Source organism: Geotrypetes seraphini, chromosome 7 (genome assembly GCF_902459505.1).
Source record: "Geotrypetes seraphini chromosome 7, aGeoSer1.1, whole genome shotgun sequence".
Classification (NCBI taxonomy): domain Eukaryota; kingdom Metazoa; phylum Chordata; class Amphibia; order Gymnophiona; family Dermophiidae; genus Geotrypetes; species Geotrypetes seraphini.
Window position 1 is genome coordinate 197,183,973 of NC_047090.1, and position 14,494 is coordinate 197,198,466.

The following is a 14,494-nucleotide window of genomic DNA, read 5'->3' on the forward strand; positions in this document are numbered from 1 at the left end:
AATGCAGCTTTTGCCAGGGCAGGTCTTAGTGAAACCTGGCCCTTGGATACAGAGGGCAAACCACGGGGATAGGATTGTGACCAAGCCTAAGGAAAAACCTAGTCTTCCCGTGGATACTGAGGTGATTGATTTCCAGGGAGGAGAGGAGGAGCTTCAAAATAGCACACAACAGCCACTGAGGAACCTCTCTCCCTCTGGTGGGTATCAGCTGCAGGGAATGATTAGGCTCCCAAAGTCAGCTAGGAAAAGTAAGCAGAAAACTCCTCCCCCTCAAAGGGCAGGGCAGTTTCCCTTGAGTACTTTTGAGGCTGCTTTGAGAGGGAGAAGGGCAGTCTGTCCTGAACCAGCTCAGGGAAGGATCTTCCCTCCTGAAGGCACCCCAGAGGCTGGGGACTGGGAAATGCAGGAGCCTGACACAGACCCTTTGGACAACCAGCTACCCGGGGTAGAACCTATGGAGTTCAGTGAAAGTTCCAGTCTGCCTGAAGAAGACCTTATGGAAATCAGCTAAGTGGCAGGGCTGGAGAATGTGAGGCTTATTTCCCTACTGGGGCTGGGGTTTGTACTGCTTTGGAGGACAGGGGTTTTGTTAAGGGAAAACCCTTTGAAGGACTTGTGCTGACAGTGCCTGCACTGCTTGAATTAAGCAGAAAAAAAAAACAAAAACGTTTTTTTTTCTTGTTGCAAGTTTGATTGGTCAGCTGGATTTTATGCTGACTGGATGTGTCAGGGTATGTGTGAGAACCTGAGGGAAGTAAAAGTGGGGGAAGAATTCACTAAACAACCGGTTGGGTTAGTGGGGCCATTAGTGGCATGTCTGTTATTCAGATTATTTAATTGGTGAATTCACTTGCTCCTCTCCCCCCTTTCCAACTCTTGTGGAGCTGGCTAGGGAAGAAGCCAGAACAGCAGAAGGCTTGTGCACCTGAACTGATTCAGCAGTGCTGTGGAATTGAACTTTGTGTGTCAGTGAGAAGAACGGTTCATGCTCTTTTGTTTTTCCTTTGAGAATGGATTTTTGATTACTTACCTGACTAAAGGTCTGAGTTGGTCCCTTTTACTTTTGGTGACCGCTTTTTCTGGAGTTCCTGATTTAAAGTGTTTGCTTTATGACTGTGTATTGTGGAACAAACTATTGAACAAAGCTTATCACTCTTTCCACCGAATAAAGTGGATTACCCAAGACTAATGAATAATTGACTTCTTTTTTGTCTTTTTGGCTTTACTGTTAAGTCAGAGCATAGTTTCCAGCAGGACCTTCCTCCGTTAGGAAGGCACGTCGGAGCAGCGTAACTGTGAGCGCGGGCCGGACCTCCTTGATCCACAGGTACCGGCTCCGCTACACTCTATCCCCCCCTCCACACCACCCCTTGTGTCCAACTTCTCTCCCTTTCTGTTCCTTCCCTCCCTAAAACCCATGGCCATCATCTCTCTCTCTCTCCTCTATTTTCAGACCCATTATTTCTTCCCACCCAAAGTCCGGCATATGCACGTCTCTTTGAGCCCCTCCCCCTTTCCTCCGTGTACTTCTACACCAGGGCCCCCCCTCCCCTGAAGGCCTGTCCCCCTTTTAAAGGTCTGCATCCCACCCCTGAAGGCCTGTCCCCCCATTGAAGGCCTGCCTGCCTGCTCCCGTTGAAGGCCTGTCCCCCCCCCTTGAAGGCCTGCACCCCCCTTGAAGGCCTGCCTGACTGTTCCCCTTGAAGGCCTGCCCCCCCTGAAGGCCTGCACCCCCCCCGAAGGCCTGCACCCCCCCCGAAGGCCTGCATCCCTCCGAAGGCCTACACCCCCCTCGAAGGCCTGTCCACCCCCTTGAAGGCCTGCACCCCCCCGAAGGCCTGCACCCCCCCGAAGGCCTGCCCCCCCCCGAAGGCCTACACCCCCCTCGAAGGCCTGTCCCCCCTTGAAGGCCTGCCTGCCTGTTCCCCTTGAAGGATGCCCCCCTTGAAGGCCTGCACCCCCTTGAAGGCCTATACCCCCCCCGAAGGCCTGCACCACCCCCCCGAAGGCCTGCACCCCTCCGAAGCGAAGGCCTGTCCCCCCCCTTGAAGGCCTGCCTGCCTGTCCCCCCCTTGAAGGCCTATGCCCTCCCTGGAAGGCCTGTCCCCCCCCCCCGAAGGCCTGCACCCCCCCCAAAGGCTTAACCCCCCTTTGAAGGCTTGCCTGCCTGTTCTCCATGAAGGCCTGTTCCCCTGAAGGCCTATCTCCCCCCCTCCACAAGGTCTGCCTGCCCGCCCCAGCCTGAAGGCCTACTGTCCCCCCCCCACTACCTCGAAGGACCGCTCGGCCCCACCACCACCACGAAGCACTGCTTATTCCCCCGGCCTCCTCGCTTCATTTCCCTGGGGAAACAGCTGCAGCAAGATCACGCGATGCCAGCGATCTTTTGCTTGCTTCGGCTGTTTCCTCCGCCGCGGTCCCGCCCCTCCTCTGACGTCAGAGGAGGGGCGGGACCGTGGCGGAGGAAACAGCCGAAGCAGGCAAAGATCGCTGGCATCGCGATCTTGCTGCAGGCTGTTTCCAGACGCGATACCCGGCGCAGGGGGTGGGGAACCGGACCGGACCAGGAGCACTCCCTCAGGGCTTGGCACCCGGGGCGGACCGCCCCCCACTTGGTACGCCACTGCCTCAGCTCACACCAGCAGGTCACTAGCAAGTCACTTATTTAGGCCCTGCAGTCTTTCTGTTGCATGTCGTTTATGCTAAGATAGCCATAAGAAGTTAGAATGTCCAAGCTAACACCCAGTACAGGCAGGCTAGAACATGAGATAAGTTAGGTCTGCAGCTAGACATAATTCAGCATTTTATTAAAGAGGAAACTTAGTTCAACACTTAGGAAAACCAGTCCCAGACTCCTTCAATACCACTACAATCATTCTCAACAGAACTAAGTATCCTAATCTCAAATATTCTAGGAAAAATAGAAAAATGGATGTTGCAGTCAAAATTGAAACTCAACACTGAGAAAACTAAGATCTTTCTTGCTAGCCCCAATGACAAACTCATGGAAACCTCCATTCAACTCAATGGTCAAAATTTCGAGATAGCAAGTGACATCAAAATCTTGGGAGTTACTCTAGATCGATACCTAACGTTAGAGAAACACACTGACCAACTGACTAAAAAATGCTTTGCTATTTTATGGAAACTAAGAACCATAAAAAAATATTTTGACATGTAGTCCTTTAGGATACTAGTTCAATCCACCATCCTATCTACCTTAGACTATTGTAATATCACATACCTAGGGTCAACCAAGAAAATATTGCTAAGACTTCGCCTGATTCAAAATGCAGCTGTTCGTCTGATCTTTGGATTTAAAAAAGTTTGACCATATAAGCCCTTTTTATGTGCAACTTCATTGGCTCCCTTTTAAAACTAGAGTTATGTTTAAATTCGGCTGCATTTGTTATAAAGCACTCTTCGGGCTACTATCATCATACTTATCTACCCAACTGAAATTATTCTCATCAATTAGAACACAAGAAACTCGAGTATGTTTATGTACCCTGCTCTGAAAGCCTGTCGTTTTAAAAATTTCTTAGACAAAACTCTGGCTTTTCAAGTGGGGAATGAACTCTTGGCTGTGTCCTCTAATTGCCCAATCCCAATCTTATCTTGAATTGAGAAAATTGATAAAAACCTATTTGTTTGGTAAATTTATGTGATGATTTTACATTATATTACATTGTACTGCATCATATTGTATTTCAGTGTATTGTATTCCACTGAATTCTACTGTATTTTGTGTCTTCGCTGATATGTCTCAGTTCTCTTGCTGTGAACCGTCCGGAACTTCTGGTTGGGTGGTATATAAGAAAATAAATTATTATTATTATTATATTATCCCAGTTAGATTATTGTAATGCTATCTATTTTGGCATTACAAGGATCTGCTTCCAAAGATTACAATTGGTTCAAAATACCGCTGCAAAGTTGATTTTTGGAAAAAGTAAATTTGACCATGTGACTCCTTTGCTTTTAAGTCTTCACTGGCTTCCAGTATATCTCAGGATTCATTTTAAATGTGCATGCATTACTTTTAAAATCTTATATGGTATTTTTATTCCTCTTGTATGGAATGTTTATAGATTCTCCTATGCAAGAGGCATCCAACAATACAAACTCTCCCTTCTTTCAAGAAAAGGAATTAAAGGAGTTAAGAACTTCAGTCAATCTTTTGTTTTCAAATTTTCTCAATTATGGGATGAACTTCCTCTAATTTTGAGGGATCCTAGTCCTTTTCAATTTTTTTCACAAATCTTTAAAAACCTTCCTATTTGCTAAGCACTTTGGAAATTAGTCCCATTGAAATTTTTGAATGTTTTTCTTTTTAGTATTTTTTAATTATTGTTAACCAATTCAAGCTTCCTTTGGTTGATAACCCAGTATATAAAGTTAAGTTTTAGTTTAATCTATCCCAATATGGATGAGGAGGACAGGAGAATGATAGGAAATAGAATATGAAAGCAGCTGGGTGGAGGAAGGAGCTGCCTACAGGCAGAAATAGGGAAAGGAACGAAAGGCCAAAAATAAGGGATAAGAAACTAAAGAAAAAGGGCATTTGCTGATCAAAAGGGGGATAGAGCTACAGAAAGCAAGTATAGCAAAATGGTAGATGCAAATGAGAGAGAAAAAGAGCCATATATCAAGAGAAGGAAAATTGGTAGCAGAGACACTGCAGATAGACGGTAGCGAGAGACAGAGCAAAAGAATGGCATCAAAAAACAGGACAGAAAGTAAAAACGAGATATTTTACCGGGAGCAATGCAATTGGCCCCGAAGGCAGGAACCTCTGCCAGGCTACATTGTTTTCTGTGGCCTAGAAGAGATCATGAAAAAGTAAGTAAAACATAAGTCCTAATGCTTTTCATCTAACAGACAGTCTCTGTTTCTTACCTCAGATAAGTGCAGAGTAGCAACAACAGCCACTTGATCATAGCTCCACTGAATATTCTGGATGCAGGCTGTAGCTCGGACAATAGAGTTCTGACCATCTGCACCAATCTGCAGAGGAACAGGAGCAAGCACCATTGTAAACTGGGCTACATATCACTGTGCCCACAAATTAATAATCTTGTAAAGCTGAGATTTGGGATTGCATCAATATTCATTATATTTTACTATACACCCACCTATAGTATCTCTTTGTCTGTGATCCAGAATGTACTGTAACTCTTTTACACTACACCCGATTTAACTTGATTCAGTTGACATGTATTATCTTCTGTGATATGTATTATCTTCTGTGAAATTGAAGTATCATAATTCTTTACTGTTCCTGTAACTTACTCTTATCCTGAAATGTAATTCTACTGGAATTGCCCAGATATCTTCTATATTGTAATCCGCCTAGAACCGCAAGGCACAGGCGGAATAGAAATCCCTAATGTAATGTAATATACTCTTATTCCAAAAGTACAGGTGGAGATTAGTACAGGCTAGGAATGATTAGAAAAGGGATGGTAAACGAGACTAAGAATGTTATACTGCCTCTGTATGACTCCATGGTGCAATCTTGCTTTAAGTATTGCGCTCCATTTTGGTCGCCTTATCTAAACAAAAGATAGAGCGGAACTGGAAAAGATGCAAAGAAGAGCAACCAAGATGATTTATTTATTCATTCAATTTTCTATACCGTTCTCCCAAGGTTATGTTCTTATGTTCTTATGTAACTCCTCTCGTATGAGGAAAGACTAAAGAGGTTAGGGCTCTTCAGCTTGGAAAAGAGAAGGTTGAGGGGAGATATGATTGAAGTCTACAAAAACCTGAGTGGTTTAGAATGGATTCAAGTGGATCTGTTTTTTACTCCACCAAAAATTAATAATAATAATAATAATTTTATTTTGTATACCGCCATACCCAGGGAGTTCTAGGCAGTTCACAGCAGTTAGATGAAATACAAACAATGCAGTTGAAATTGAAGAACATAACAAAGCAATCATAGAGTCAAACAAGTTATACGTCTACAATTTAAGTGAGGGAAATAAATAAATAAATACAGTACATACGAGAAGTACAAACATAGAATTTAAGTGAAGGAAAAAAATACATACAAGCCAAGAGGAGGGAGCAACAATCTTAAAAGAATGGGAAGGGATAGTGATGGAGTACGTTAAGGATTTGGTTTGTTGAAAAGTTGAGTTTTAATCTGTTTTCTAAAATTGAGATATGAAGAGGCATCAAGCACAATTTGGGCGAGCCATGAATTTAGTTTGGCCGCTTGAAAAGAGAAGGATCTTTCAAAGAATCTTTTAAGATGACACGATTTCAGTGAGGGAAAAGCAAACAGATTTAATCTGCGGGAGCTCTTATTGTTGTAATTCAGGTTGAAGTGTGGGGAAAGATAATCCGGTGACAGACCAAATATTGTTTTGTAGCAGATGCATGAGAACTTAAATAGAACTCTGGATTCGAACGGCAGCCAGTGCAACTTGTGGTAGAAAGGGGTTATGTGTTCCCATTTCTTCAAGCCAAAGATGAGACAGAGGGCAGTATTTTGGACCAACCTCAACTTCCTGGTGATTTTCTTGAAGGCACCTAAGTATATGATGTTACAGTAATCCAGAACACTCAGAATAGAAGATTGTACCAACAGACGAAAGGAGGCGTCATCAAAGTATTTTTTTAATGGTGCGGAGTTTCCAAAGCACCGAGATACTCTTCTTAAATACTAGGTCAGAGTGTTTCTCCAGAGTGAGATGCTTGTCTAAAGTGACTCCTAGTGTTTTTAAGGATTGCTCAATACAGTAATCCAGCCTATTTACATGTAGTGTAGTTTCCTTGATTTTGTAATTTGGGGCTGCCAAGAAAAATTTAGTTTTTTATGAATTTAGCTTTAATCTAAACACTGACATCCAAAGTTCAACCTGATTTAGAATGAATGATAGGGAATTTAGCAGCTCTGATGTAAAGCAAGATAGTGGGATGACTATGGTGATGTCATCCGCGTAGATGAAGAATTTGAGCTTTAGACTCTGCAAGAGGTTTCCTAGGGAGGCAAGGTAGATGTTAAACAGGGTGGGGGACAAGGGGGAGCCCTGTGGGACCCCACAGGGATTGTCCCAACCGTAAGAGATAGTATCGTCCTTAAACACCTTATAGGATCTATTTCCCAGAAACCCTTGGAACCAATTGAGAACATGACCTGAGATTCCATTAGATGTCAAACAGTCCAGCAGAATAGCATGGTCAACCAAGGCTAGGGTCAAGGTTACAGGGAAATACTTATAAAACCAATAGGAGGAAATATTTTCTCACTCAAGAAAATAGTTAAGCCCTGGAACACGTTGCCAGAGTATGTGGTAAGAGAAGTTAACATAGCAGGTTCTGCAAGCAATTTGTGGGTTCAGATGCATAACCCTAGTGTTAAGGACTACTAGAACATCTACACGAAAGAAGATTATCGAGATAAGAACTTAATCTTTTCTTTCACCTCTAAACTGTACCTCTTCTTTGAATTTTTGCAGCTGAAATGCATGACTCTGCGTTAATTAGCATTTAATCATAGCTGTCAAATTCTGGACCATTCTTCACACTTTACCGGACCATTCTTCACACTTTACCCGGTCTCCCCCTCTGGTTATCCACACAATCAAGGATATGTAGCCTTTTGCAGATTTTGGTGTCTTTCTCAATGAAGCAAACCTTATCAGGCAGCCCTTTAGAAATATCAATTACAAACATGTAAAAAAGAACCCTTGCAGCACACCACTGGTAAACATCCCTTTCCTCAGTGCATGCTCCATTTACATTACATATATTGACTTCTATTCCGCCTTAACCTTACAGTTCTAGGTGGATTACAATAAGAGATATCTGGCCATTTCCAGAGAATTATATTTTCAATCTAGCTTAGGATGGTCATTGAGTTAACAGAGCTTGACAGATTTCCTAAATAACATGGTTTTATTTCCTTTCAGAAGAGTCTGTAGTTTGGGACTGTTCTTAATATTCTGACAACTTCTGCATCCACTCGTGCTGCTTGGAAGGTCAGTAGGCCTTCTAATAGTTTGTGTCTCCTCACTCTCTTAATTGGAGAGTAGGTAAAGGGTTCAGAGGTCTCTCCTTGTAGTTTTTTCATAGTAAGTCTGTTGTTTAGATAGATTGGTGCACAACCATATAACACTTTAAACAGAAAGCAATAAAATTGGAATAAGATTCTTGCCTTCACAGGGCGCCAGTGTATCTTTATGTAGGCTGGGGATATGTGGCCGTTTTGTAGAGTCTGTAATTGTTTTATCATTGATGCTGGGCATGGCAAGTACAAGATGTTACAGTAGACCAGCATTCTCAAGATTAAGCATTGCACTAATTGGAAGATTAGGTTTATACCTTTGATAAAATCTTCTGCTAGTCCCTGGAGGATTCCATATGCTAGGTGTTCAATCCCAACCTCGCCCTGATGCCTGCTACCACCAGATCAGCCCACAGACATAAACTATCCTTCCCCTCTCTACACGGCATCCTCCACGCAGGTAAACTGGGAAGATCCCTTCTCTCCAAAATCACGGGCCTTTGGAATGATCTCACTATCCCGCTGTGGAACCTGGGCTCCCTCCAACTATTCCGAAAACAACTGAAAACCTGGCTTTTCTCTAACATATAACATCTCTTCTCCTGATTACATCCCCTCTTTTATATGCTTTTGTAAATCCTTCTCCTCTCTCTTCCCTATTTTTAAGCTTTGTAAACCATGTCGAGCTCCACTTCCGTGGAGATGATGCGGTATATAAACTTAAGGCTTAGTTTAGTTTAGTGTTGCAGTAATCTACATCTTTTCTGAACACATGCTCTACCCCCTTAGCCTGCAAGTCATCAAACAACCTTAGTTCAGTCCCAAAGCCAAGCACATACCTGCAAATGCAGGACAAGGGGTATGGGGGAGAATCCCCATTAACACAAGTAAATCATGAACTGGCTTGCTTTGCAAAAATACAGGCAGTATCTGAGCTACAGACACCCGACTTCAGTACAACTCATACTTAAGGACGTGGACGCGGCTTCATTTGATTTCACTGAGCAGTATTTCCCGTGGAATGATGCATGGCCACATTAAGAACAGTATATGGTTGTGCATGCTGTACCTTAGAAGGAACACTGGTAGGGACAGTTGGCCATTTTGTCAGCTCGGAGCAGGTTTACAAAAAGTTATAAAAGCAGCACTGTGGGGTAAAGACCTAGAACAATTACTTGTGCCTACTACCTATAGGGAATTCAAGAAACGTCTAAAAACACATCTATTCCTGAAATACTTAGGAAACCAGCCTATACAATCTTAGTCCTCAACAAATGATCTCTAGAACTGTCAATCACCAAGTCTATACTGTGTTGATTCCACTCAATCTGTAACATCTTTAATCATTGTACTTCACGGTCCTGCGGTAAATAAAAAAATTGTTATTATTATTACTAGCATTTTAGCCCGTTACATTAACGGGTGCTAGCTGTCTGTCTTTCTTTCCCCCCAACTTCCCTGTGCAGCAGTCACATCAGCATTCCCTCCCCCTCCAAGTCCCTGTGCAGCAGCATTTCCCCCCACCCTACTTCCCTGTACAGCAGCATTTAGATCCCCCCCCCACTTCCCTGTGCAGCAGCCACAACAGCAGCATTCCCTCCCCCCATACCACTTCCCTGTGCAGCAGTAGCATTTCCCTTACCCCCCTCCCCTTCCCGCGGTCCCGACAAATCTGCAGATTCCATCAGCGTGTGCAGCACTCTACACATGCTGCTTCGGGGCCTACTACTGCCCTGATTTACTCTGGCACGTCCCTGATGACATCATCAGAGATGTGGCAGAGCAAATCAGGGTAGTAGATAAACAGCAAAGAAACAAAAAACCCCCAATGGTTCACCACGGAAATCTCACACCTCGTTAAAGAGAAGAAAAAGGCATTTATTTCCTACAAACAAACGGAGAATAGGGAAACCAAACTAGAATATACGGCCAGATCTACAGCGGTCAAAACAGCAGTTAGGGAGGCCAAACTTCGAGTAGAAGAAACTCTAGCGAAGAATATTAAGAAGGGGGACAAATCCTTCTTAGTGACAAAAAAAGGAACACAGACGGGATAGTACGCCTTAGAAAACCAGATGGGAATTATGTAGAATCAGACTCAGATAAAGCCGAACTGCTGAATGAATACTTCTGCTCAGTCTTCACCTGCGAGGTCACGATCCACAGTTGCAGGTTAAGCAAAGTGCGGAAGACCCATTTTGGAATTTCGAGTTCACGGCAAACTGATAAGACTCAAGGTAAACAAAGCTATGGGACCGGACAATCTGCACCCCAGAGTGCTCAGTGAGTTGTGTGATGTTCTGGCAGAACCATTATCCGTGCTCTTTAATCTCTCCCTAAGTAAGGGGAAGGTCCCCTCGGATTGGAAAACAGCTAACGTCATTCCACTGCGTCAGAGGCAGCGTCAGCGCCCGGGCTCCCCTTTACAGGAGACGAGCCGGGGCACGACTCACTGCCTCGGACTGCGAGAGCTGCGTGCAGGGGAAGAACAGGAGATGCACAGAGGAGCAGGAGAAGTGCAGTAGGAGAGCCCGGAGGAAGAAGGCAGGCAGGCAGGCAGACAGCTTCGGGGTAGCGGCGAGAGGAAGCTCCGCCTACCCCCACTGCATCAGAGGCAGCGTCAGCGCCCGGGCTCCCCCTTACAGGAGACGAGCCGGGGCGCGACTCACTGCCTCGGACCGCGAGAGCCACGTGCAGGGGAAGAACAGGAGAGGCACAGAGGTGCAGGAGAAGGGCAGTAGGAGAGCCCGAAGGAGGAAGAAGGCAGGCAGGCAGACAGCTCGGCGGTTAGGGTGAGGCCGGCTTCCCCCGGAAGCTCCGCCCACCCCCACCGCGTCAGAGGCAGCGTCAGCGCCCGGGCTCCCCCTTAAAAGGGGGCGAGCCAACGGCGTGCAGCCGTTCGGTGCGCGGCGAAGGCATGCGGCAAAGGCGCTCGCCTTAGCGAGAGCGCCTTTGCGAAGAGCCTAGTCGTCAACACAAGGACACGTAGGAGACAGCAAGGTAAGAACATAAGATAACACAACTTCACAAGCAAACACAACTGCACAAGCAAACAAACTAGAGGGCAAACCAACTAGCACACAACTAGTGCCAGTAAGCACACAGAAGAGACACAAAGCCAGAAAGACAGTAACGGCCAACAGAGACACATAGTCAGCAACAGACAGCGCCCAGCAGAAACACACACACAGCAAGACCAACAGAGACAAGTTCAGGAATGGCAGGGAAGACCAGAAGCACCAAGACTGCAATCAAGATCACTGCTCCGGCTTCAGAAGAGATCCAGATGAAGACCACAGTCTCCGTGCAGACCGAAGAGAACACCCCCAGATGCATGACGGAGGTCTCTGTGCAGACCGAAGCTGACCCCCAGCTGAAGACTTTGGTCTCCGTGCAGACTGATGAGAACACCCAGCAACAACCCATCGGAGGCATCCTACAAGAACTGACGAGTCTGAGGGAAGAAGTACGACGGCTAAGAAGTATCCGGGAGGTTGAGGCGTTCATCGACGAAGTCCTATAAGAACTGTCCCAGAACTCCGAGCAAGTGTTCGAAGACGAGTCCATTTTCGAGGCACCTGAATCGCCCAAACTTGCAGTATTAGAAGCAATGACTGGGGTGCAAGAAGAGACTCGAGACGATGACACCTGGCAACTAGTCACCTCTGCAAGCAAACACAGAAGGTGGTCCTCCTCTTTGTTATCTTCATGCAGGCACAACAACCCCACACCGACACCACAAATCACCCTGAGCAACAGATTTCAACTCCTACAAGGACTCCACAGCGGAACTCAGGAGGATATTCAGGAGTGTATTCTTGAAACCCAGCAGACGACCCCAACTCAAGAAGCAACAAATCAGCACCCCCTCAAGAAGCGCAGAGTGGTTGTTATTGGGGACTCTCTGCTGCGGGGAACCAAGGGACCGGTATGCAGACCAGATCTACAATCAAGATAGGTTTGCTGTCTACCAGGAGCCAGGATCCGGGATGTGGCTGCATGCGTAGGAAAAATAATCAAGCCCCAAGACCACCACCCGATGCTCCTCATCCACGTTGGAACAAATGACACAGCCAGGAACTCACTGGAGAAGATACCAGAAGACTTTAGAGCCTTAGGTGCGAAGCTAAGGCAGATGGAAGCGCAGGTGGTTTTCTCCTCCATCCTACCAGTAAGAAACAAGGGAAGAGCTAGAGAAGAAAGAATCCAGAAGACAAATGAATGGCTATGGGGATGGTGCAAAGAGATGAACTTTGGCTTCCTGGACCACGGAGAGACACTTCAGGGACTGCAGGGACCAGATGGGCTACACCTAACCAGAAGAGGGAAGAACATCCTGGGACGACGCCTGGCTCACCTGCTCCGGAAGGCTTTAAACTAGGTGAGCCGGGGGCGGGGACCCGCTCTCATACTAGTAGGATAAGTAACTCCATCTTGGAGCCTGAGGTAAGTAATCACGCGAATACCAAAGGGGACAGAAGCAATTTCAAGGGCTATAAGGACAAGATCAAGGAGGACAAAACATTTCGCATCAGTACAGAGGTAGACAGTGTGAGAGGGAGAGATTCCACCTCGCGTCATCAAAGAAGGAGACAGAAGGAGAAACAGAGACTCCACCCTGCCTGGGGTAAAAATTTGCGTGACTAATGAAGGGGGCAGAGGAAATGCTAAGAGTGATAAAGGCAAGATTGAAGGGGACAAATTATCTCGGGCAGAAAACGCTCCATGCAAGCAGAAAGTATGGACAGCCATGTATGCTAATGCTCGTAGCTTGGGCAATAAAATTCTGGAACTGGAAACAGAAATGATAAATGCCGACCTTGATGTTGTGGCAATATCAGAAACGTGGTTCTCGGAGTCCCACGGATGGGATATGGTCATACCAGGATATAACTTACTCCGTCATGACAGAGAGGGCAAATCAGGGGGAGGAGTAGCTCTATACATTAGAGAAGTCATCAAAGTTACTAAAATCACAGACATCAAGTATAAGGGAGAATCCCTCTGGGTGAACCTTGCCAGGGGCAATAACAAATACCTGTATCTTGGGGTTGTGTACAGACCACCAAGAAAAAAAGGATGATGTGGACCAAGAACCAATTGAAGACATTGAGACCATCACACTGCGGGAAGACACAGTGCTGTTGGGAGACTTCAATATGCCTGATGTTGACTGGAACAAACTATCAGCTCCTCCATACGAGGAGCACATCTCAAACAGATGGTACTAGAACCCACCAGGGATCAGGCGATCCTAGACCTGCTCCTCACCAACAGGGACAATGTCACAGAGGTGTCAGTAGGAGAAGCTTTGGCATCCAGTGACCACAACATGGTGTAGTTCCATATGAAGAAAGGAATCACTAGGTCAAATACAACAACCAAGGTCCTAAATTTTAAAGGGGCTAACTTTCAGTGCATGGGGGACTATGTCTACACAGCACTGCAAAACCTGAGCACGACAGACAGTGTGGAGGTGCTATAGTCGGCTCTGAAATCAACCCTGCAAGAACCAACCAACATATACATAAAAACTGTGAGCAAACGACACAGGGAAAAAACAGACCGATGTGGTTTCTCAGCAGAGATCTCAGAACTAGTAAAGCAAAAGAAAAAAGCATTCGTAACCTACAAACATTCGCAACGGCCGGAAGCTAAAGAAACCTATCTGGCGAAATCTAGAAATGTTAAAACAGCAGTCAGGGAGGCCAAACTCCGAATGGAAGAAAATCTGGCAAGACATGTTAAAAAGGGGATAAATCCTTTTTTAAGTTACGTTAGCGACAGGAAGAAGAACTCAAGCGGTATTGTGCGCCTAAGGAAACCTGATAGCAACTTCATTGACTCGGACAGCGGACAAAGCAGAACTACTCCAATAAACTACTTCTGCTCAGTCTTCACCTGTGAAACGCCAGGATCCGGACCTCAGCCACAGACAAAAGTCGGAGGACCTATTCCGGGACTTTTGCAATTACCGTGGGCAATGTCTACTACGAACTATCAAAGCTAAAGGTGAACAAAGCCGTGAGCCCGGATAATCTACACCCTAGAGTACTTCGGGAATTGAGAGATGTTCTTGCAGAACTGTTGGCTGAGCTTTTTAATCTTTCCCTAACAAAGGGAAAAGTTCCCTTGGATGGAAAACTGCAAACGTTATCTCGCTCCACAAAAAGGGATGCAGGTCAGAGGCCGAAAATTTACAGGCCAGTGAGTCTCACATCAATTGTATTGTAAACTTATGGAAACGTTGATCAAAAACAGATTGGACACGATTCTGGATGACGAAGGACTAAGGGTCCCCCATCAGCATGGCTTTACGAAGGGAAGGTCTTGTCAATCAAATCTGATAATCTTCTTTGACCTGGGTAAACAAAGAAACTAGATAAGGGAGAGTCCCTGGACATCGTGTATTTAGACTTCAGTAAGGCTTTTGATAGTGTCCCCACACCGTAGGTTTACTGAACAAGATGAATGCGA

The 14,494-nt window shown here is 45.6% G+C and overlaps 1 protein-coding gene across 4 annotated transcripts in view; it reads right to left on the reverse strand.

The window, feature by feature from the left end:
- COQ6 (coenzyme Q6, monooxygenase) overlaps positions 1 to 14,494 on the reverse strand; it is a 318,766-nt gene that overhangs the window by 118,666 nt on the left and 185,606 nt on the right. For 2 of the 4 annotated variants that reach the window (XM_033951987.1, XM_033951985.1), the window contains exons 6-7: positions 4,900 to 5,007; positions 4,760 to 4,822 (exon numbers count right to left, since the gene is read on the reverse strand). The exons of 1 other annotated variant lie outside the window; for it this stretch is intronic. In XM_033951987.1, coding sequence (XP_033807878.1) covers positions 4,760 to 4,822; positions 4,900 to 5,007 — 171 coding nt within the window. The remainder of the gene's footprint in view (positions 1 to 4,759; positions 4,823 to 4,899; positions 5,008 to 14,494) is intronic. One more of the 4 variants, XM_033951986.1, reaches the window with a different exon arrangement.